Raw genomic sequence first — 25,584 nt, 5'->3', positions numbered from 1 at the left:
GAATTATTTTAAATATTAGGATTGACTTTTTGTTTGGTTTCCTCTTGTGTGTCTTGTGTTTACTTTGTCTTCTAACGTCTCACACAAACACAAACACAAACACACACACACACACACACACACACACACACACACACACACACACACACACACACACACACACTAAGCTGATCCTGGCACTGATAACAACTCAAATCCCAACAGCTGGACAGAGATGCGAAGAAGCCTCGGTACAACACAGAAATACATTTGGAGCAACTTGCTTTTGCTCACATCCAGACTGACTCAGCAGTAACGAGTTGGGCCGTAGCTCAGTTATTACACCATCAACATCAAGTAGAGATGTAATATCATGAAGAGGCGGATATAAGAACATTAAGCTGCCCGTTCAGCTTCTCAAAGTCATGTTCATGCTGGTTTGACTGAAGTCTAGCAGAAGAAACACACAACGGCATGTTAAAGCCACAGACCTGGAAGTGAAGGATGATGGTCCAGATGAGACCCAACGTCAGTTTGGGGTTCCCGTCTGTGATGTCATCGTTCCTGATGTTCACAAGTTTGACCTGAAAAAAAAAACCAGAAGACTTTTTGTGTTTGATTTCCTGACAAAACGCAAAAAAATATATAATATTATATATATTATTTGTCCCTTTTGGTGACTAAAAATCCACCTGATGGGACCAATGACAAAAAAAACACATCATTTGTCTTCATTGTCTGCATGTTAAGGATGAAAAACGATCTCTGTTCCAACTATCGAGCATGACGTGAAAGAGAGCTTGTTAAAATCTCGTGGCTCTGGCTTAGCTGTGCCATCGAGCTGTATAATTAGACCTGACGGCGCAGAGGAAGAAAAAGGTCACAACACAATAGATGTGCAGTCTAAGAAAGACGACATATGTAGAGACGGAGGAAGAGCTGCAGTTTGGGAGAAAACAAAGAGACGCAGCGTAAGTGAGAAGAGATTCATTCATGATAACAAGAGAAGGAAGAGTGGAAGACGCGGTATGAGCAGTAGTAGTAGTCAGTATGCTGTATGATGAAAACACAGGAATGTTTGTCTGTCTGTGGGCCTACCTGTCTCTGTTTGAGGAAGTCCAGCGCTATTTGGACATTCTGTAGTCGATGAAATCTCATTCGGCCCTTTTCTCTGGGCTGGAAAGAAAACAAGGGGAAAACAATAATGAGGGTCAACAGATACTTTTTAACTTTGTGTTTTTTAGTGACACAAACGCAGTAGGCAGCAGTGAGTGCAGATAAAGCTGAATTCAATCCACAGTGCAGTGAAGTAAAACGTCAGCACAGTTCTATTGACATGAAATGGTCCTCTGGGTGGCGCTGTCTTCAACAAGAGCTGTGAAAGACAGGCCAACAGCACACCCAAACCATGCTGGTTTAGAATGGAAAATGCAAACTTCATCGTCAAGGTTTTTATCTTTTGCTTTTCTTTATTCAACATCACACTTTCACAAACCAACATCCAGGTTAAGAGAAGATATAGTAGAAGAGGTAGAAAGACACACACACACACACACACACACACACACACACACACACACACACACACACACACACACACACACACACACACACACACACACACACAAACACACACACACAGAGAGACACTTAAAGACACACTCCTGCTGCAAAAACGTACACAATTGCAGGCTGCAGTTGTTTGTTCATACTGAGCTGGTAAAAAAGGGTTAGATATGACATCAGTAAGGGTGGAGAGGGGAGGAGAGGAGAGGAGAAGAGTGGGGAGGGAAGGAGATGGGAGGAGAGGAAAGAAGAGGAGAGGAGGGGAGGACATGGGAGGAGAGGAAAGAAGAGGAGAGGAGGTGAGGAGATGGGGGGGAGAGGAAAGAAGAGGAGAGGAGAGGAGGAGATGGGAGGAGAGGAAAGAAGAGGAGAGGAGGGGAGGAGATGGGAGGAGAGGAAAGAAGAGGAGAGGAGGGGAGGACATGGGGGGGAGAGGAAAGAAGAGGAGAGGAGAGGAGGAGATGGGAGGAGAGGAAAGAAGAGGAGAGGAAAGAAGAGGAGAGGAGGGGAGGAGAGGAAAGGAGAGGAGAGGAGAGGAGGAGATGGGAGGAGAGGAAAGAAGAGGAGAGGAAAGAAGAGGAGAGGAGATGGGAGGAGAGGAAAGAAGAGGAGAGGTGGGGAGGAGATGGGAGGAGAGGAAAGAAGAGGAGAGGAGAGGAGGAGATGGGAGGAGAGGAAAGAAGAGGAGAGGAGGGGAGGAGAGGAAAGGAGAGGAGGGGAGGAGAGGAAAGAAGAGGAGAGGAGGCGAGGAGAAAATAGAAGAAAGAAGAGGAGAGGAGGGGAAGAGATGGGAGGAGAGGAGAGGAAAGAAGAGGAGAGGCAAGGAGAAAATAGAGGAAAGAAGAGGAGAGGAGGGGAAGAGATGGGAGGAAAGGAAAGAAGTGGAGAGGAGGGGAGGAGATGGGAGGAGAGGAAAAAAGTGGAGAGGAGGCGAGGACATGGGAGGAGAGGAAAGAAGATGAGAGGAGGGGAGGACATGGGAGGAGAGGAAAGAAGAGGAGAGGAGAGGAGAGGAGGAGATGGGAGGAGAGGAAAGAAGTGGAGAGGAGGCGAGGAGAACATGAAGGAAAGAAGAGGGTTGCTTATGCGTTTTGGATGTTCTACATTGCTAAGTGCAAGATTTGTTTACGCCAAGATAACTGACAATTCACTGTTTTTACATGTTTCAAACACACGTTTGAAAAACAGTAGTCTTATACATCATGCACTAGAGGAATGCACTACTGGTTTTGTATTTCTTGTGCAGCATTCAACACTGTGTAGCAGAACAACAATATATAATCCTTGAACCTTGAATAATGTCTCAAAAACCGTGTCCAGATATTAACTTCCTAGACAGAATTTACTGCAAGCTCGATCCAGCAGACCGCCATAAATTCTACATTTGAGATGATGATTTATATCATTTTTTGGAGGTAGAATGTACTGCTGAAGTGTTGCATTACATTACTAATAAACTGTAGAGTGTATGATGATACACAAGGTTGTTTTGTAAGCAGAGCATTCAGCCCAGTATGCTGCTCAGAAATCAGTGGCACAGCACTCTCATGCAGCCTCACAGCTCCACCTATAAGGGGAGGGGGAGGGGGGGTTGAAGCTGAAGGGGTCAGAGGTCAGAAGTGACAGAGTGAGCGGTGGATGGTTTGATGTCAACATACTCCCTGAGCTCCTTCCTCCTCCTCATCCTCCCCTCTGAGCAAGATGAGAGGGGGGGCCCGCGAGGCATATGCCCTTTTCAATGGAGGGCCGCTCTTCTGTTGCTATGGTAACAGAAGGGTGGGGTGGAGATGGGAGAAAGAAAAAGAGGAAGAGGAGGAAGAGATGTAGTGTGAGTTTTGGTGGATGAAGAGGCCAGGGGTGAAAGAAAGGAGGACCAAATGAAAAGAAAAAGAGTAACTGCAGGAAATAATTCAACAGTGTAACACGGTCATCGCTGCTCATGAAGGTGACGGGGTCAGAGCGGAGCAGTGAGTGTGTGTGTGTGTGTACCAAAGCAGATCAGAGGCAGCCGTCTGGTTCTGTTAGTCTACCTGTCGGCCTGCGTGACAGCGTGGCCTGTCTGTCTGCCAGCGTTAACTTAAGGCTGTTACATCATCACGCTGGACAGAGTCGGGCCAAGCGACTGCATCGCACGCAACACGGGGCCAAATAGTGTGTCGGCCTGCAGTGTGTCGGCCTGCAGGGCCACTAATGACAATCGACCTGGATCAGTGCCTCTCCAACTCCGGGTGGTGTTGTTGATGTATTGAACCAGAGATGGTGGGGTGCCTGATCAGGGCTGGGTGTTTGTGGAGAATCTGCACATGAATACAGGGGAAACACTGGCCGTACTTTGGATCACATATTAATACACTTCTGATGTTGCTTGAGGGTGAATGTTTGTCCTGTTTTCTCTGCTTCTAAGGTAGCGTCGTGTGTTTGGAATCTGGGTGGGACCAACATTATAATGTTTACCAGCCCGATGCATGATGGAGCACAGGAGGAGCGTGTGACGGAAAACATTACAATGTGATTATAAGAGATGATGATCACGTCTGTGCAGGTTTGTGTGTGTGAGAGATAAAAAGCCATACCAGGGTGACTCCAGAGAGGACCTCCAGCAAGGAAATCAGGTTGTGTCCATCCCTCAAGTCTTCGTAGAGGTCTGTGATGTGCTTCCTCACCTGAGAGAGGAGGAAGGAAGGAGGGAAGGGGAGGAAGAGAGGAGGAGGAGGAGGAGGAAGGAAAGGGAGACAAACAGAGAGAAGTTAATCCTACTCTGCAATCATCCCTCTGTTGACTCAACACTGTTGACATCTGCCAAGCCCATCGGTCCACAGCTGACAGGCCTGCTGACAGCGGTTGCCAGGGTCGACAGAGACGAGGCACCAGCTGTGGCCTCTTGTTGCCATGACAATGATGCCACAATTAGTGGGGGTTGGCGAATGCTGCTGACACAGTGACGTGACAGCCTGATCAGCATCCGTGGGACACTCAGTGAGACAGACAGACAGACAGACAGCTCAAGGCTGAACAGAAAGTAATCATTTTGACATATTTATGGTGGGCTTATTTTGACAGCATCGTGTGGCAGCTTCCCCATATAAGAGTTAGAGAACTTAAGATTTAAATGTAAATGTGAGTGCATGTCTTCATTTTCAACAAGACGATAACGAGAAACGTTACTTTGCTCCTCTCAGTATGAAATAAACATAACAAACATAACAAAAGTTTTTGTATCAAACGCGTATCAGAAACAAAACAAAAATAAACACAAATTGATCTAAGAGGCACAAAACAACCAAAAAAGACAAAATGTCGACTACAAAAGCACCGCCAAAAAGACGCATAAGCATCACAAAGCCAGTGTGTCTTGCACCAACGAAGGAGGAGGAGCCTGGGGGGGTTTCTGCATGTCTGTGCCTGGGGGCCCATTGTGTCTGGCCATGTCCACCTACGCAACCGAGGCCAAATGTCTACCTGCATTACAGTGATGCTTCTGCTCTTACACAAGTTGTGCTGCAGTCCTGGCCTCGGGACAAGAAACTGTACTACCACATTTCACCACAAGAGGGCAAGACAGTCACAAGAGTAAGCCAGAAGGGTAAACTCCTGATTTATAAAATATTTCATAAAATTAACAAACATTCTCACACAACGAGACGTTTGAAAACAGAATGCCGAGCTCAGAGGTTGAACCTGCAGCTCCAAAACTAACACCCCCCATCCATCTCCCTCCTCCTTCACCATCTGTGTCACTCTCTCACCCTCCTGTTGGAGGTTGACATCAGCTGTAGACGGGAGCTGATGGAACAAGTGTTAATTAGATGACGAGGAGAAGCCTCCTCCACTGACTGGAAACGGCGTTGCAGTCTAAGTGTGTCTCAGAGCCTGTGAATGAGTGGATTCCTCTCTGTGTCCTGCATGTTTAACACCAACTTACTGGAATGAAACCAACCCTGTGCTGCTAAAACATGTTTTTTCTCGTCATCTTGTTATTTATATCGTATCTATATGTTCATGGCGCCCAAAGACGGCCCATCAGAGAGTCTGCGTGACACAACACTGCTGTTGAAACAACTGCAAAACAAAATCATCTGCAGCATCCAGCTGCATCTGCAGTTTGTCATGTAGTGATGTTTTTCTCTGGATGAGCAGGGGAGCGTTGTGAGTGTGCATGTGTCTGCAGGGATGCTGCTCACACAGCCAGCTGGGTCTGATGAGCAGCGACGGCAGCGAAGCAGACTGTCATATGGAGTTCATGTTGAGGACCACGCTGGGACACATCAGCATAAACTCAGAAACACAGACCTTGAAGAGCTCAGATATTTTAAAGTCTAGTCTGAAAGAAGACGTGTTATGGAAGCAAAATAGCCCAAAATGTCATAATTAACCAGAGCATGAACATTTCTTCCTGCCGCTTCTCGCCTAAACAAACCGCCCTCGCCTGCTGCTGCTGGAGGCCTAGAATATGGTGAATAATGAACGTCAGAGTTGACAGAAACATTTGCTGCTGTGGTTCGTGTGACATCAAAGCTGCACAGATTGCACCTCGTTAAACACCCCGTTAGCTGACTGAGCTGCAGTGCAGCTAACAGTCCCTTCATCTTTCTGAAAAGCCTCCGGCCTCCTCCTGACTTCTTAGCGCTCCGCTGCCGGATTTGTGCTCCCTGTGTCAACACCCTGCTGGGTCAACGTGTGTCACTGCATGCCAGCAGGTAGCTGGGAGGCCGGTGTTTGTGCTGCACACACACAGATACACACCTGTCAACACCAGGCACACCTGAGCAGCAAAAATACCCGACACACACACACACACAGAGGGAATGATGTCACCCAGCAGGAAGCTGAGGACGGAGAGCAGCCGTCTATCTTTGTCTACGTCTATTTATCTTTTCTTTAATGTCCCTTTTTGTTGTCTCATGAGCTTATTTTCTATTCCGTCTCCCCTTCTGTTTTCTCTGTGTGTGTGTGTGTGTGTGTGTGTGTCTGTAAATCCCTGCTGACAGGGCGGAGGTTTGTACACTGAGTCCTGGCAAAGAGTCAATAGATGACGTAGCACACAGAGCTATTTAACCCCAAGCTCTAGTCAAGAGCACAGCGTTGGGATGAAACAATATTTCTTCTGTCTTCCAACAGCAGCAGGTATGACAGATGGAGTTTCTCCTCGTTCATGTGCTATATAAGTTTTCACCTCGTCCTCCCCTCTCCATCGTCCTCCACCCATCACGTCCTCCGTCTCACCCTCCATCAGACAGCAAAGGCCAGACATCTCTAATAATTACAACATGACCTCTGTGCTAGTGTAATGGGTGTGTGTATTAATAATAAGAGGAGAGGTTTTTCTAGCACTTTTAAAATGATATTAAATATCAAGCGGTAGATAGATTCTGTTATAAAGTTTCAGCACTACCCAGTCTTTATTTTTTCCTCATGTTAGGATTATTTTCAACATTGATTAAATTGCAGATTATGTTCTCGATCAATTTATGGTTTTGTCTAGCAAAAGGTGGAAAATGTCCATCACCATTTCCCAAAGCTCAAATTCATACAATACATATTAAAATAGCAATAAAAGAGTAACATATAAAGCATAAAAAAGAAGAAAAATCCGCCGTCTCTCCGTCTCTGACCTACATCTACAGCCAGTGGTTGGTCTGGCACTGCCAGCTGGTATAGAGTTACACTCACAGGCTGTGACGACAGCCGCTGCAGAGTTATGGGGTCAGACAAGACACTTCATTGCCGGGTCATGTGACAGAAATACCCTGCACTCCCCACTCCACCGAGGCGGCCCGGTACACGTCCAGTACCGGGGATGTGATAGAAACGGCATGAGTGTGCAGACGTGACAGATGTCTCTGTTATACAGCTGTTATAACAGATAATAAATAAATGTTTTCCTTCATCAGGAGTTTTGACATGACTGTGAATTCTTCTCTTTACTGTGGATTGTTTCAAACAGTCAAAACATTATGCAGCTGCTCGTTCAGATTTAATAAATTCCTCCACAATTTAGCTGCTTTGGTTCCTTTAACTGATGCCTTTGAATGCAACAACCCCCTTCAGGTCCCTGGCAGCGAAAACAAAGACGGTCTATAATCTGCATCCAGTAAACATTTCTTAATTTACAATCTCTATAAAACACTAAAGCAAGACTCCCATTACGTGTATTTGTCACTTTGCTTTCGCTGTTAAGCATGATTGAAGACGTCCAGAGAGAAGGAGACAAACTCCAGCCATTACTACGGGTGATGAAGCCAACAGGCAGTGATGCAGACAGACAGTAAATAACTGGTGATCGGGGTCCATTTGGTACAGATCGAGAAAAAAAAGCACTAATGTATGTTTATCTAGCAGCCGAACAACCGCTGCCGTTCTTTAATTAAATATCACATGTGATTGGTCGACTGGTTTGGGAGTTCAGTGTGAGAGATGAGAAGAATGTATATGGCTTCGGTATTGATATGGTCATTTTTTAATCCACACCCAGCCTGAGTCGGTTGCTTTATGATAGAGCAGCACTGGGAATGAGTCAAACAATAAAATTCATCCAAACCAATTTACCAGAACACCTAGAGGGCCTTAACTCAACCTGATATTATTCTTCCAGTAGATTTACTGTCCAGCTCCTTTTATGACCTGGGACTTTTCCCTTCATTGGTTTTTAGCTGAGAATGTATAGGAGGTGAGAGTTTAGAACACCGTATATTACGTCTGAGACTACTATGTAGAGAATTATGTGATGATAATAAAAAAATATGACTTCAAATCAAGTTTCATAATTTGTTGATCTGTGTTGGTAATCATATTTCTAATGAAGTTAATCAAATTTAAGACCAAACCTTCAGCCCATTTAATATAATAATAATATAATATACAATAATAAATTAACCCTGCTATGCATTTACCTTGATGAGATGCTTGTTGACCCATTTGGTGAAGGTTTTCTTCTGCACCCTGTCACGCTCATCTGCAGGAAAACAAAGAGAGGAGGGAGGTTAATTACATAATTACGTGGATTATGCAGATGATGAGGATTTGTGAATAACAATTTGAGAGAGTTTCCGCAGTAAAGTTGCCGTTCACACGCTGGGAAACACACACACACACTTACACTGGGTGGCTTAGTAGCCGCTTGTTTAGGATTATTCTCCCTCTAATCCTTTTTATAACACACACACATTTCATTACTTCATAGTAGACACATAACCAAGTGTAACTGAATCCATTCACAACACCTCGAAGATGACTCAGACTTCTTCTACAGCTTCATGTCTCGTATCTCCCTCAGTAAAGCAGTATGAATGCTGATGGAAAGACAAACACTGAAGGTTCTTTGAGTTCATTGACTCAAGGTCCTGTTGATAAGATCCTCAATAGCTTCAAGCGTGACCTCTTGTAAAGTCTTGATAAGCGTTCTTTACTATGCTTTACATGACATCATCCCGAGTAAAGTGAGGTTGTACCAATGAAGCTGTTTTTATCATTTCATACACTGCAGAGTTTCCCTTTCAGTTCAGTTCACGGTCTAAAAGGTTTAACCTTTCTCTCTGTCGGGTCCTGCAGACTAACTGAGGTGTGATCTGCCACCCGGCAGACCTCCAGCCGGCGTCCTCCGCAGGCCAGAGGAGTGAGGCAGCCAGGCCAGGAATAGAGCCTGATGCTGAGCCACAACTGTGTTATCTTTGCCCCGTCACCACCACCACCACCTCCTCTTCCTCCACACCAGCGGAGCCACTCTTCCTATCCAGCCTCCCTCCTCTCGTATCAGTCTGTCAGGGAGAAACCCCAGACCTGCTCTCCTGTTCCCGCCATTCTGATTAATATCTAGCTTCCTGCCGATTGGGAGGGTTCAACATCCTTTCTCGTGGGGTTGCATGCTCAGACAGCAGCTTCAGTCAGTGAGGGACACAGCATTAAATGTGTGTGATGTACAGTAGCAAGCTACAGAATTTAACTACATTTGTAAAATGCAACATAACAATTTTGATAACCCATTTAGTGTCAAATTTAAAGCAAAAAATACAAATATTCTCTGATTCCAGATTTTTATTTGTGAGGATTTGCTGCTTTTTTTTTTTTTTAACAAAAACAAGAAATTTGAAGAATCAATTTTTTTCTTACAACTTATAGTGAGTTACAGCTGATCTCAACTAAAGGAATTCTTAGTCGACAAACATCTTTTCACGATCACAACTGTCACAGTCCAATAATTTGACGTCAGTGAAAATATTCCCTCGAGTAGTTAAGCATGTAAAATAAACCCATCACTCCTCATATCGAGACTAGCGCACCCACACCCAAACGCAAGAGCACTTTCCCTCCAATTTGTCAAGCAGCCAATCAGAGAACAGCCTGCTGCAGGTACTTCCCCTCCTGCCAGCTGTCAAACAGTTGCCATGGAGAAGCGGAGCGGGGTGAGCAGCCATGAGGAGAAAAATACGTATTACTTCCTCCTTCGAAAACAACTGAAGGTTCCCGAGTTAAACCTCAAGGCCAGTATCAATACTTCATCTCACACACACACACACACACACACACACACACACACACACACACACACACACACACACACACACACACAACACACACACACACACACACACACACACAACACACACACACACACACACACACAGTTGACATAGAGGCCAAGCCCCCCCACCCACATATTTCAACATACTCTTGCAAAATAGTTTCACCACTACAACACGCCTTGCTTCCCAAACCTGCCGGGGTGGCTGAGCTAGTTAGCCCAGAGGAAACATTTCACTTCTACTTAATAAGATCGTACACACGTATATCAGTCAACATCTCTACCCCAAACAGTCATCGCTGGGCCTGTGAGACCCTGTCAGGTTCTCCTCGGTGTGCTAATTAGGTCATAAATCCACCATTATGACTTGTACAGAACTGCAGACATGAGAGGAGTGGAGGTATGTGAGTGACAGCCACAGAACGGCGCTCATTCATCGACACTGGAGGGCATTGTTGAGACGTACACACCCCCTTTGTGCAAACACTGAAACCTCGTCCTTTGCCCCGACACCCACAATGATTAATAGAGACCACATGTAGCACCACTGTTGTCACCGGTGTGTGTGTGCAGACATGGGAAGTGTTCAGACACACAGGGAGACACGTGCTGACAGGAACCACACTGGCAGCATGTAAACAACACTGTTCGGCTCCTCTCCACACATACTGACCTGCACAGCACATTAGCGAGTACAGGTGGGCGTTCAGCTGGCTTTCACTCCTGTAGTCGGGCCACATCGTCCACAGCTCTAAGGCTTGTTTTCCTCCTCTAATCTGGGCTTCATTTGATGCTAACCGTGCAAATAATCCAAGAGAGAAGTCAGATAATTATAGCCGTGAGACGCCGTTGGCGACAAGCTGCCTCCACGTATCCAGAAGCTGCCGGGTGAGAGCAGCCGGCAGGTACGACCAGTTTGAGGAGTCTCTGCTCTGGTCACGCTCTCTCCTCCAGAGTCCCCGCGGTCGTAGCCATGTCAGCCTCTCCTGGCCGGCCCGTCTCCTTCACTCCTTCCCCCAGTTGCTGTCACACGTGTGTGTCAAAGTCAGCAGCAGCTCCTCCCCCCCTCCCCCGTCGGCCCGCCTCCCCTCCCCGTTTACTCCCTCGCCTCAGTTCCACCTCCTCACCAGGCAGTGGCACCCTGCTCCCTCGCTCTCTGCTTCCAGGTCACAACAGACTGTGCTGTGCTCTGCGGCTGTGCAGAGCTGCTTGCTCTGTTTACGTTTTCTCTCTGCGATGTCTTTCCCCTGCTCTGTGTAGCTAAGCAACTCTCCATGAAGACGGACGGAGCAGAACCCGAGGAAAACAGAGGCCAGAGAGTTTATATGCATCCGTCTCTCTGTGTTCTTAAAAACAAAAGCCGCTCTGCAGCTTTCTGCAGAAAACAGAGTGAGATATTCTGACTGAGATGGAATTAAGTCTCATCAAGAGAGGTCTGGTAGATTTGTGACATTGTTTGATTTGATATTGAAAAGAAAACCGGTCCCAGCAGAGTCATTCATCACATTAGTGTATGTGTGTACAAAAGAGATGGCCGTTCAAAACGAAGAAGAGCCCCGGTGATGTCTCTGGCGTCGGTCCAGACTTCGCCGTCACAATAAGCAGTCAGCAATGAATGAGAGGACTCATAGGAGCCTTCAGCTCACGCTGCCTGATGCTGAACACATCATCCAATCACAAGGAGGCTACAGTCCAGATCTGCCTCCTCTCACAGCCGACGGCCTCAACGGACTGTTATGTGGAACGCGGTCTCTTAAAATAGCTCCAGACAGCAACGCCGACACAGTTTGGAATCATTCCTGCTCCGTCATGTTTTTAAAAAAAAGGGAGAAAGAAACAGAAGCGTGGAAGTATTCAGTCGGCACACATGCTAACAGCTCAGATAGTCATGTGACCTCGCTAGGAGTCACAGCAGCAGCTGGCTCTTAAAGCAAGTGTACTCTGCAGTTACAGACACACACCTGACCGGCCAGGTGAGACAGTGACTCACACACTCATACAGTCACAACAAGCCCAGACCGAGCAACACAAGCTCCTCCCCCCTCCGCTTCCTCCACCAGCGACGCCACTCCTTCATCTCCAGCCCTCCTCCTTTTAACTCCTCTTCTTCTTGGCCGTCAGGTTGGTCCTCTCCTCCGAGCCGTCACAGTGAAGCGCTCCTCTTTTCCATCTCCAAAGGGACCATCCACACTAAAAATACCAGACGGAGCTTACGCCTCTAATACCACACGGCGTGCTGCTTATCCCTCGCTCCCTCCTACGCCCCCGTTATCACCACTAATCTGTTGCCCCGTCTTCCGGTGTCCTGGCTTTCTCCTCTTGTGATTCGATTGTGGAAGGGATGTTTCCAAGTGTGCTCCTTTTCCTCTGTTAGTTCATCACGTCATCGTCCCTTCTTTCACTTTTCCTTTCTTTTTCAGTTTCTCTCTGAGCCAGGCTGGCTCTTATTATGCCTCCTCCTCCTCTCTGGTGACACTCACAGCCTGGCAGCAGCCTCCATCCCTCTTGTGTCCATTTCTTTCTTCCTTCCCTCCCGCTTTGTATCCCATGTCCCTCTCTTTAAGCTACGAACAGTGAATGCTAAATGCCCGATAAAGCAGACAAGGTCACTCTGCAAATCAGCAGACTGGAGGAGGCAGGAAGTTGGTCTCATAATTCCAGGATTTAATCAGCCAATATTCATTATCCCATTCACACACCGACCAGCTGTCCACTTAGTCCAGCCTAGTTAGCCCCGGGTAAGTCCAGATTCAACCTGCCCTCCTGTGGTCACAAAGAGAAACACCTTCTATTTGAGGAACTCAATCAACACTACATTATATACAAGATGTTTATGTGTAACGTCATCAGCACGTTGATGTAAAATAACCCATCATAGCACCATCATCTAGCAGACGACAGAACAAATGCAAAGTCCAGGTTAATAACTGAAGGTGATTCAGGGTCAGCTTGGTTTTATTACTGACCCACATCTAAATAAAGACATCATGTGTCCTGTTCAGTGGCCGTGACATGAGACCAGGCCCGGCCTCTACTTCAGTACATTTCATGTGTGTTTCTGTTATCCAACCAGGTTTGTTGTGTATTACAGGGTGCGCTGTTTTTATGAACCATTTATTATTCTGATCAGAAGAGCCCTCTTATCTGGTGGTATTATATTAAACAGGCTAAACGGTGCTCTCAACACTTAAGAACAAATAGAGCTTAAATACAAGGTTGAGCAAATTCAAAGAAAGTGTAAACCACTATGATTTACAAGTGTCAAACCACATAATGTTCACCGACAGTATAATGCTGCACAGCCACACACACACACACACACACACACACACTCACACTCTCACACATAGCCACACACACACACTCTCACACATAGCCACACACACACACACACACACTCTCACACATAGCCACACACACACAAACTCTCACACACACACACACACACACACACACACACGATGTCACCTGAACTACAGTTTTGAAGCCACACGTTTGACATTGTGGCCGTCGCCATCTTTACAACCAGTGAAGGAAGTGACCATATTTGGACTGTGGGGGAGGGACGGATGGACCTCAGCAGCGCCCCGAGCAGCAACCTTACTGCATTATGGCCCATCATTTACAAATGTTTATGATGTGTACCGGGATGATTAATCAAGTGAGATGTAGAGTCATTTTCAAATAGAATACAATCAGAACTCTTTTTACAAACAGTCGAGTCGCCCCCTGATGGCCGGCAGAGAGAATTCAGCGCTTGCTTCCTGTTCTAGACCGAGCAAGTAAACATGAAAGTGAAGTATGAAACGGTAAAGTCCTACCACACTCTCAATATCACTCAGAGGACACGTCCCTAAGATTATAGTACTCACTGTGACACAGACACACTTCAACTATTTCCAATCATCTATATTACGTTATGTGTTACTCTACCTTAAATTAAATAAAGTTCAATATGATCTACTGTGAAAACAAACAGCTTCATGAAAGCACACCAGCATCCTGATCCATAAGTTGAGCGTATGGTTACAGCACCCTCAACTGACCATGTAAGTGGACAACATGCTAGGCTCCTGTTTTGCATTAGGAAACAGTATGACTACATAACATTAGGGCTGTCCTCCACCAAAGACATTCTGAGCTGACAAAATATTTAACCAATTAAACGGACAATTAAATCTGTAAAACTGAGAAACAGTAAAGCACCACTTTAAATCTCCCGTTTACCAGAGATGTGCTCATCCGTTTGTTGGAAATACATCATTCAGCATGAAAGCAGAAAAACAACTATTCTCTTCTTCCTGCAGAGTGTTGATGCTTAAAAGACACTGAAAGTGTGATTCTATATATATTTTTAACATCTTTAGACCCTAATTGATGAGTGCACACAGCTGACTTTTGGTGAAACATCATTTAATATACAAAAAAGTTGAAGCTTTTGATTATTGCTTTCCTGCTCAACTTCTCTGGGCTTCTTTACCTCAGTATGTTCTCGGCGTCACCGCCCTCTGGTCTCGTTTTAACATCTGCTACTCTACTGACGGTTCATTGATCCGTTATGTCACGCCAGATATTTCTCTCCTGGTGAATCTGAGCCACACGCTGCATCCAGATAAAATTAGACACATGTCCCAAACCTAGAATCCAGCATTACCAGACAGACAGTCAAAAAGCTTTCGATGCAACAGGCGGTGACGTAATGAGTATGTTTCTATCACGCTTTCAAAGGATTATAATACACAGAGGCAAAAACTATAACTGGAATGTGTTTAATGCTGCACAAACATGGCGTTACATCACTGTTTACCTAATTAGACACAAGACTAAACTGGGCAGCTTACTGGCAGCACAGCAGCCCTGTGTGTGGTGGACAGCGTGCAGTTAGAAAGACTCAGCCGGCCACGTAAGCAGCCAAAGACAGGCTGCAGTCTCCACGTCGGATTACACGGATGTGGCTGCACATTTCCATAGCTCATGAAATATAAGAGCCAAATATGGAAGATTGTTCTCCAATGATTCATGCAGGTCTGATCCATCAATCAAGTCCCGCTTAACAAACCCTACACATGGTGTTCCACTGTAACGGGAGATGAAACGGGAGAGACATGTATGCTCTTTACAGCACAAGGCGCTTTACATTCCACTCAAGCTAAAATAGAAAACATGAGATGACATCCCGCTGCAAGCTAAAGTGTTAGCATCCTGCTAACTACTGTACAAACTTATCACCTAAGAAAAGCCTTTGCAGATGCTCAGGGATTTAAATGAAGATGCTGACATGCTAACAGGTAGGTGACACAGCAGAAGGGGTGGAGCCTAAACAGGAAGCACATGGATGTTAAATCCTTTCTGTCTACAATGAAGAGAAGAATCACAGCGCTGACAGAGACCGGCGGTTAAAAGGAAACAGGAAGAGGAAGCTTGTCCGTCGGTCTCAGCTACAGTTACAGTTTACCTGGTCTCAATCTGGGTGTGCGTCGACGACGGCGACGGTAAAACCAAAATCCAGCCGCCGTCAAGAAGTGAAAGGTCACCACCAGGATGGGCGTTATGACCGCAGGGTCTGTTAGAAAGTCCATCTCCTCTCGCTCCGCTTTCCAAACTCCTTAAAAAAAAAAAACCCAGGTAGCTCCACAAGCTCGACTAACAAAAGTGACTGCAGCTCCACCGACTCCCAGGAAAACTAGTCGTGTCCATGAAGGAGAAATATCACAAACGCTTTCTAAATGTCAGCCGACAGAACCACGAGGATCCTTCTTCTCCTTTCACTTCTTCTGTTTGGACGAGCACGGCACTTCCTACAGCATCTCTCTACCTTCAGCACATAACTACTGCAGCTAATAACTTCTCTCCATTCAGATGCCCTCCCTCCCTCTCTCCCCCACTCTCTCTCTCCCTCTCTCTCTCCGACACTAACAGTGAATTCCTTTCCCCTGAAACAAGCGACCAGACTGTAGCCGTTGCTGAGAGCACCGTTAGAAAACTGGTAAATAAATGAAATGACGCTAAACAGTCGGAAATGTGAACTGTGTGTGTGTGCATGTAGTTGTGTGTGTGTGTGTGTGTGTGTGTGTGTGTGGTTGCCTCACACTTTCTGAAGAAAACCACAGGGAGATACCAGCATGCTCTCCTTCCTGTGTGTCTGTTTCATTCCAGCATGTTAAAGTCATTTTATAGGTTTTATATTAGAATAACAATGTTGTCTGTATTTGGATGCATACTTGCATATCATCATTTGTGCCAACTGTACACTTTGGCAGCAGTTTGTGGAAGGTGTGTGTGTGTTTGTGTGTGTTCGGAAAGTGTGTGTGTGTGTGTGTGTGTGTTTACTTCTGTTGCTATGAGTGAGCAATGCATCCTGCCTGTGATATTTATTCACCGCTATCTTTGAATGATGCCTCCATGTTCAAAAGCTTCAGACAGAGAGGGGGTTGATCAAACCAAGGTGATCAGTGTGTGTGTGTGTGTGTGTGTGTGTGTGTGTGTGTGTGTGTGTGTGAGACATCACAACGTGATTCAGCATGATTGTGGCTGCAGACTGGAAGAGAGGGGGTCCTCAAGTTACTCTCACCTCGCAGAGAACTGTGTGGTCAAGTTATCAACTCGCCTCTGAAGAGCCACTGACATTTTAGTCCTAGCAACGTCCAGTCACAACATGACACAACAATACACAACCACTCTGACCACAGGTCACTGCTGTCAGCGGAGACCCCTCATGTTCAACATCCATCTATTGGAAAACAATGGTTTTTAGACTGTGGAACAACAAGAGGCATCATGTCGGACACATAATAGGCGGATATATGCAGACGGCAACAATTTCCTATTAGTCATTTCCTAATTACCACCATTACCAGATATCATGAGGTAATGGAGATGTGTTGCTGATGCCAGCTGTTAATCCTCCCACCACTGAGGCTCCGTGAGTGATTTCTCATTTCAAACAGATTTACATTAGCCAGAGTCCTTTCCTGATGACGTCTGGGCATTGAAAGGTTTTTTTTTCTAAATGTAACATTAAAAAACATTTTTAAGGGAGTATTCTATAATGCTGTGAGTCATTGGGAAGCAGAAAGCTGAACTACATTACCCAGAGTCATTTCTGTCCCAAAGGAAGGGATGCAATGTGGATCACGCCACTTCCAGTCAACAGTGAGAGACAAATTATTTCCTGTTGCCGTTTGAATCGTGATATGAATTACACGTATGTTTGTCAATTTAAAAGATCATTTTACACTTCAATAAAGTGGCATTTTGTATAATAACTGACTGTGAAAGAAGTGTTAATAAGCATATTTACAGTAATAACCCCGGGGGGACACAGGAAGCGGTGTGACTTCTCTCTATTACCGGATGAATCTGGGACTCTTAAGGTTTTTTTCTAAATGTAATATTAAAGTTAAAAAATGTTTTAATTAAGCATGCTGCAGCAAGGCTTTGTATGCAGTTCAGCTTTCTGACAAAATCAGTGAATACTTAAACTCCCCAAACAACAGAAAAAAGTCTGTTTGAGCACTGCATGTTTTTTATAAAAAGAGTCAATAAGAAAGCGTACAATCAAAATCATAAAAAAAATTAAAAAAGGTAAAATCTGAGTAAGAAACTGTGATGTCTGTAAATAAAGAGTGTGAACGTGAGGCTAAAGAGGAACTGTATCAGCTGCATGTGTGTGTGGTGAAGAGTGTGATGCTGCCACTGTGGGGCAGAAGAGACCATCATGTGTGTGTTTTAGCTGCACGACTCATCACTTCAGCAGCACTGTGGGACATTTAGCAATTCTGTTAAAAACGACCTCATATGGATAGAATACTAGTTTTAACTGTAGTTTAACCACATTAATCAATTAGCAGACATCAGATCTACTTTCTTTAATAACTGTTCCACTTACAGCTGTCCTTTATAACTGAAATGAGCTGTGTTTCACTTCATAGTGAGTATTTGTACACACAAAACACATGTTCACGTGACCTCAGCATACAATACCACCACAAAACACATCAAATGCAACTTGCATAACATGCACTGGATTTCTCTGAATTTAAGAGATTTCATTTTGCTTTTTAAAAAACACAAATAATTCACATGTCAAAAAGGACATTGGCCGAGTGGCAGGCTGCCTTTGTGTATGCATGCATGCATGTCTGTGTGCTTTCAGGGTCAAGAGGTCGGGGGTTCCAATCTCCTTTCCCCTCTCCCCTGCAGAAAATGCTGCGTCTGGAAACGTTATCCACACACATGCACGGACGCAACGAGGGAGCAACAATGTGAGAGGGAGGAACGAGAGGAACGAGAGGAAGAAAGGTGGAGGGCGAAGGAAACGGGGAGAGGAGAGAGAAAGGACAGATACAGTGAGGCTTGGCTTTGTATCAGCTGTTTGTACTGGGAGTAAATGACCCTTTTCATTCACTATCACACACACAAAACAGGAGAGAAGATCCACCTTCTGCTTTCACTATTAGCACCATAACCACCAAGTGTAGACATCGAGCTAGCCAGAGGAGGGAATGTAATCACTTTCATTCATCTTATATGTCTGTCTCTTGGGTGTTTTTAATGCAGCAGCGTCTCACATCTCCCCCGTCTCTCCCTCCCCCAGTACAGCTCAATTCTCCCAGTCAGCATCCTTTCCTTAGACAGCCAGGACACCAGCAAGGTCACCCTGACACACAAAGAAGTCTGCAAACACACAATGTGCTGTACATACATGTGTGGTATTACTGTTGTGCACACGGAGAGATGAGAGCAGGCAGAGCCATAAACTGGATCAGGATGTGGTTAGTTAGTACAGAGCTTGTGCCAACCAAAATGTGATCAGAGATTTCCTGATTGAGATCTGCATTTCTTCCAGATGTTAAACTGCATGTTGTTTGGGCAAACAGTTCTTCTACAGCTGCCTCGTCTTAAGACAGATTTTTTTACTAAGTTTGCCTAATTTTGTTAAAAATAGCTAAGGTCATCAGGATAAGACGAAGAAGTAAACGTGGATATAGTTAGAAGGAAATAGTCACAGAGGAAACAGGAAAAAAAACATGCTGCTGATGGGCAGCAGGGAGGAGAGCAACAAGAGCAGGATGAGGAAAAGGACACATCAGAGTGATGGATCCTCTAACCTTGGACTTTCATGTCCACAGAGAGTAATAGGCCCAACTAATATCAAGGCTCACGCACGCCGGTGACGACTGGATTCTAACTCAACATGGCGTCTACGAGCGGATCAGCAGCGGGAGATGAATACGCTCTCAGTCTGAAATATATCATTAACCATATCCCCCATCGTAATATAAAATAGAATAATATAGGATCTCTGGTTCCATTTTAATCAGGTAACGTTAGTTGCCTCTTTCCTGCCAACCACAGGTGGTTGCTAGGTGACAGGAGCAGCAACGGCGATGCAAACAGGAAATCCTCTGTCTGTCTCTGATGGGCTTTAAAGGACGAGACCGACGTAGACCATGAAGCCCACCGTGTCCTCTGAAGGACAGCAACACACTGATTGAAGAATGGATGTCATGGTTGGAATTGGTTGGTACTAGCCGACGTCAGCAAGCGTCATATCTTGATTTCCAGGAAGAAAAGATAATGGATTTTGATTTAAAAAATACAGAGAAATCTATTTTTTTAAGGCATATATTGCTAAATCATGGGGACTTGAAGTGTCACTGTAATACTGTAACATTCAGCTCTTCTGAGACCCCGGTCACCACACAGCTGCATGAGTTGTGACCGTGACACATCAGTACTGCCCGCCAGCCGCCCACTCCCTTTTCCCGGCAGCTGCCTGACTTCTGACCTCTCCATCGGTGGAACGCAGCAGAAACACTTCCTGTTTGGATCGTGAGTCCTGACCTGCCATTCTGGGGCTGAACCATTCAGACACACCAGAAGGATTCAGATAAAAACAAGGAAGCAAACCCTTTGAACCAGCAGTATGTAGAGTACAGTGAGGCACCTGCTCAGCCTCTGAACTCACATCGGCATCCTGAAACAGCCAGAGAGGTGGAGCTGAGATTCTGTTTGCAGCGCAGTGATGAATAGTTTATACACTCTGCAGGGAAAGTTGGAGCCACTTTGAAATGCATCCAAACTTTGAGACAAACTTGTCCCTGCAGTATTAAACTCTGCAGATAGGGGGCAGCCTGGGTTCACTTACAGAGAAGCACATCCACTGTTGCAGTGTTGCTTTTTAAACATCTTATTCAGCTAAAAAAAACTCCCAGAGAATGCTTAGTCTCACATTTGGATCCAGGTCCAGTACTTCTCTATATATTTATATTTCCGTCTGCATCATCTCACTGGTACTAACCAGAAACAATGGTTTCCCAGCGTGGGAAAAAGTGACAAAGGCCAACTGTTTAATGTTTGGTACGAGATAAGAACATAATCAGTAAAACATTTACACACACACACGCAGGTTAGCTCGAGGCAGACAAAATAATGTGACATCACCGGGTCAGACACACATGAGAAATCAAACTGAAGCTGCTATCATGATCACTGGACCTGCTCGATGCTTCCCTCCCAACCCAGCCACAATTATAGACATTATATGTACATTGTATGCATTCATGTCCCATTAATGTTTGTTCATATTTATATTATTACTATGCTACTCTCTCTGCCTTATGAGTATTATGATCATTCTATTATATCCTATTTATTGGATAGTCTGACTACAAATAGTTCATAGTAGAGTGTTTTTAACATGTCACATATTCTCTATAGATAATGTCCTAACAACCCTCTATATACCTGCATAGATTAGGTTGAGTGTCTGTAATGCAGGAGAATCAGTAGGTCTCTGATCGTGACAAAATCATCTATTCATCATCTGGAGACAAAAGGACAATATACTAAAAACCCACTCAATTGTGGAGAATTTCCAATATTGGGATAAACGTGAATATCATGTGAAAAAGAGGTCAAGCTCACCATCATGATGGAGAAGTGAAAAATAGAGCACAGACAGACAGACAGACAGACAGACAGACAGACAGACAGACAGACAGAGATACCCTGAGAGGCCGTTAAGAGATTAGAGGAGAGGAGGCTGAAACAGGAGGAGTGTGGGGCCTCCAAAAAACCAACAAGGATGGATTAACAGGAGCTGACTGGAGGATACACACAGGGCTGCCCGAGTATTACTGACACGATCTCAGTACAAGTGACGAAAAGTGGCAAGCTGACCCATCTGAGGACAGACTTGAGGTCAGCTTGGAGCTCCTGCTTCAACTGGTGGCCGTTCAGAAGACATAACAGTTATCTCGTAAAAGCTTCCTTCCTCCGACTCTCATCCGTCTTCATTAAACACAAGTTGACTCACCATCTAGATTAGGTTTCAGGAAATGACAAGGGGGTGAGTGTAGAGATGACACAATGAGAGACAAATGAGGAGAAACTCTTTAGGAAATTAGATTTCAAGGCAAACTGGGTCACAGGCCTTTCTGCTGCCGCCGAGGCCAAACATGTCAAGAGAGCAACTCTGCTTCTGGAAGCTTGAATTCCTGCATAGTTCAAATTAATGACTTGGATGAGAAAATGGGAAAAGACACACACAGACACACACAAACACACACACACACACACACACACACACACAGGCAGAGCAATTGTTTTCAGCAAACACAGCCCAATTACACCCGTCCTTTCACTCACCCTGAATAACAGCAAGAGAAGAAAGACTAGAAGAGTTAACATCTATTCTCTGCTCTCTCGGGGCCACACCGACACCAAAATAGACTATTTTAGAATAAAACATTACATCTGATATCAAAAAGATGTCTTCCTTATGATATAATCTTCTAGATAACAGCCCAAACACAGCTATAACTACTCATAGGTGCTTTGTCGGTACTAGAAAGTAGAAAAGCAGCTGAGGTGAAGAGATAAAAACATAACCATAATAACATCCCACAGCTGTATAATCTATTCTCATATTATCATAAACTGCGGTGCAGAGTCTGATGGATCTATTATAATGGTTAATCTGGACTTCCTGGATCATGTTTCACTTTCTCACCAGCACCTGAAGCAAAACATAACAACTAACAATAACAAGAATTAAGTTATGCAATACCTCCTGATTGTGGTGAGGGCAATGTTACCTCTATGATTAAAGAAAACCATGAGCCATCAACTGTCAAAAGTCACAGGCCTAGACTCATCAATCATCCCAACAAGCAGTCGTATTTTTGGTTTGGACATAAAAATGTCACGGCTAATTTCTTCTATGATGCTTGATGGAGTTCGGTTTGGTTTGGGTTGTATGCAGGATAAACACACCGAGTCTGGCTGGAAGCAGGAAGCCAACATGACCTCTGTGACCTGACCATCAGGCACGGGAACAGCACGATAACAGCAACGTTGACCTCGAGAGCTTTAACTGCCCGGTCAAGGCGCTCCTCTGGGTAGAGGGCAAGGATCATGTCCGAGTGTGTGTTGACATCAAGTCACCTCTTATTAAAAACATTTGGAAACACACTTCTCAAGTTGTCTCCCTGAAATCGCTGCTTAAATGTGGTCCTTAATATGTACAGAAAAATAACAACGTGTCAGAGCCGTCAGCCCAGGGAAGCTCTGTGTGGATGGATGGTGGGAAAGGAGGGAGGGGACGGAGTGAGAAAGAGGGAAGGAGAAAGAGCGATAGATTTATGACCCCGTGAGAAAACAGGCTTCATCCAAACTCTTTTTGGTTTTAGGGCCTTAGTTAGTCGCAGGTTAATGAGCAGGAAAGGGAGGCAGACAGAGACAGGAACAAAGAGAGAATGGGGATGAATGTGTGTGTGTGAGGGGAAAGAATGAACATTTTATTTTAATTTAGATAAATTGACACTCCAACAGTGAAGGGGGAAAAAGGGAGGGGCAAAGGAGTCTTTATCTCATGAAAAAGAGGGTGACTTAAGGACAGATAAAAGGTCAAAGTCCAAGAGGAACAAAAACACGAGATAAATGGGGGAAAGACAGGCGAAAGTGAAAGAAAAATAAATAATAAAAAGATGTGAGAGGCAGCAGCAAGGAGTGAGAAGGGAAACATATATTAGGAAAAAAGAGAAGTGAACCAAGAAAGTAGTTAGTACCAGACATGTGCTTCGTAACTATGGAGTCAAATAAGTGAGATATTTCAGTTTGATCACCTTCTGTCCGATATCTCAACCTCCATGACTTGGACTCCCGAGAGCATCCGACCTCTGCTTCACATGTTACCGAGCCCAGAATGAATGAGAGGGTGAGGAGGAGGTGTGTTTGACAGCGCCGGGGAGAAAGAGCATGACATCTATAGGGTCGTGAGAGAGAGAGATGAAGAAGAAGAAGAGGAAGAAAAACACTTTCGTGGATGAGGTCAGTGGATGGGAAAAGAGGAGGCCGAGGGAGAAAGACAAAACGCGAGGGAATGAAAGGGGCAGGGGCAAAGAATGTGAAGAGAGTACACAAATACAGGGGACCCCAACACATAACCACGGTAACCAGGCCCTTAATTTTAACCCCAGCTGTTCTCGTTACCATGGACACCTATCAATTAAGACCCTGCCTCCGCCTCCTCTGCACACCATCCCAACGTCTGGCCTTTCATTGGGGCACTTGACCTCTGCTCCTGAGAAAGCTGTAATTATCGGGCTGTCAAGAGTCCGCCGCGTCCTCGCTGCCATGACGTCAACATTTACATCAGTCTGGTAAAGGTCCCAGGCCTCATTTTATCTAATATTTATCTCATTTCATCTATCATGAGTGAGATATGGCCACATTTCTCTGTTTTATATATTTTAGTTTGGTTATTTGAAGACGTCTCTTTAGGGAATTACAATGTTTTACTGTTTCACAGCAGCTAGTAGACGAAATAATAATAAAAAAACATGAATTAATAATGTCCTTGCAGCCCTTGTGTGAAAACGTTATCGGGTTTTTTGTTTGAATACTGACATATATTACAGCCTCCTCACTGGACACCACAATCAGGTCTGCCTCTGATGCTACTTTTTATTTATGTGTGTGGTGGTAAAACTGTCCTGAGAACAGCTATTAAATGTACCAAGTAGCCTCGACAAGCCATAAAAATAATCCCTACTCACTCAGGGAAGACTTTTACTTTGGTTTCATGCGTCTAAAAGGCTTCTGTGCATTTGTCTTTATTTGCACATAATTGCGTGTGTTAGAAACGGGCAGGAGGGATTTATGTGGACTGTGTGTGTGTGTGTGTGTGTGTGTGTGTGTGTGTTCACGTCACAGAGAAACACACAGACCACCAGGACTGACCATGAAACAAGAGGAGGGATCGTACATCAGAGAGAGTCTGAAGCTTCTCTCTCCCCTCTCACTAATGGCCCTGTGTTGCTCAGCTAAGACCTTTTCACCATGTTCACACACACACACACACACACACACACACACACACACACACACACACACACACACACACACACACACACACACACACACACACACACACACACACACACACACACACACACACACACACACACACACACACACACACACACACACACACACACACAAATGAATGAGCGTACCTCGGTGAGCCCGGAGGCAGCATGTGAATGTGGACGGGACGGGAACGGTGCCCAATGGGCACAACAACTTGGGAAGTTAATTACTCCACATTGTACAGGTTCATTAGAGAGTCAGGTATGTTACAACCTAGTCCCGTTACGTGAAGGGACAGTAATCCCTTTTTAATGAGCTCATACAGTGATGAGTTCAAGACCGGTATTTGAGCGTGTTGTGGAAAAAGCGTGGTTTTGGTAAATGGGTACGTAACAGGCGGCTGGGTGAGGTAGGAGAGGAGAGGAGAGGTGTGAGGCGAGGGAGGGAAATAACGGACGACAGGAGAGGTCAGACTGTTGTGGGAAAATAAAGAGACGTGTTGGAGTAAGAATGGACTAACATCAAACAGAGAAGAAGTCAAGTAGACGTCCTTGTTAGTCTTAGTCTAAGTGTTTTATGACAGAAGTGTTGATGGAAGATTTTCATGGGCTGAAGGATATTCTGACTGTTAGTGCTCCTGTTGACTGCTGGCCCTCTGGGCTTCAACAACATTACTCGTGGACACAAGACCTTCAAGAAACACAAACAATAACCCTGACATGAAAACTAACAGATGGAAGCATCAGCCCTCAACAATCAAACAAGTGAGAGTAAAATAGTGAACTGGTGACGCTGAAACAACAAAAAGAGGAAGAGAATATAAAGAATAGGTCATATGCAAAGTGAAGTCCACAATCACAAAGCCCAGAATGCAGACGGACACAACTCATTTACCTAGATCCACACACAACCACAAATAAAGGCTTCCTCCATAGCACCACCCTCAACACACAGCCTGTGTAAACTCTGTTCAGATGGTCTGAGCTTGTCCACAGCCACACACACAGAAACACACACACACTCAGATGGACGGGATGAAGAGAAACCCCTGTGTTCACTTCCAGCGTCACAGCTCGCTCAGACTTCAAAAGCTCTAAAAATAAATGGAAGTAAAACCGCTTTTATCCTGGAAATAAACCTGAGGG

At 45.0% G+C, this 25,584-nt stretch overlaps 1 protein-coding gene across 1 annotated transcript in view; it reads right to left on the bottom strand.

Annotated features, from left to right (window-relative positions):
- macf1a (microtubule actin crosslinking factor 1a) overlaps nucleotides 1-25,584 on the bottom strand; it is a 180,027-nt gene that overhangs the window by 100,770 nt on the left and 53,673 nt on the right. Inside the window, exons 3-7 of the mRNA XM_084032230.1 lie at nucleotides 8,436-8,497; nucleotides 4,119-4,208; nucleotides 3,204-3,305; nucleotides 1,078-1,155; nucleotides 471-563 (exon numbers count right to left, since the gene is read on the bottom strand). Coding sequence (XP_083888356.1) covers nucleotides 471-563; nucleotides 1,078-1,155; nucleotides 3,204-3,305; nucleotides 4,119-4,208; nucleotides 8,436-8,497 — 425 coding nt within the window. The remainder of the gene's footprint in view (nucleotides 1-470; nucleotides 564-1,077; nucleotides 1,156-3,203; nucleotides 3,306-4,118; nucleotides 4,209-8,435; nucleotides 8,498-25,584) is intronic.

This window comes from Eutrigla gurnardus (genome assembly GCF_963514095.1).
Source record: "Eutrigla gurnardus genome assembly, chromosome: 17".
NCBI lineage: Eukaryota > Metazoa > Chordata > Actinopteri > Perciformes > Triglidae > Eutrigla > Eutrigla gurnardus.
Note: the sequence above shows the minus strand (reverse complement) of the source record. Positions and strands in the feature narration are given on the sequence as shown.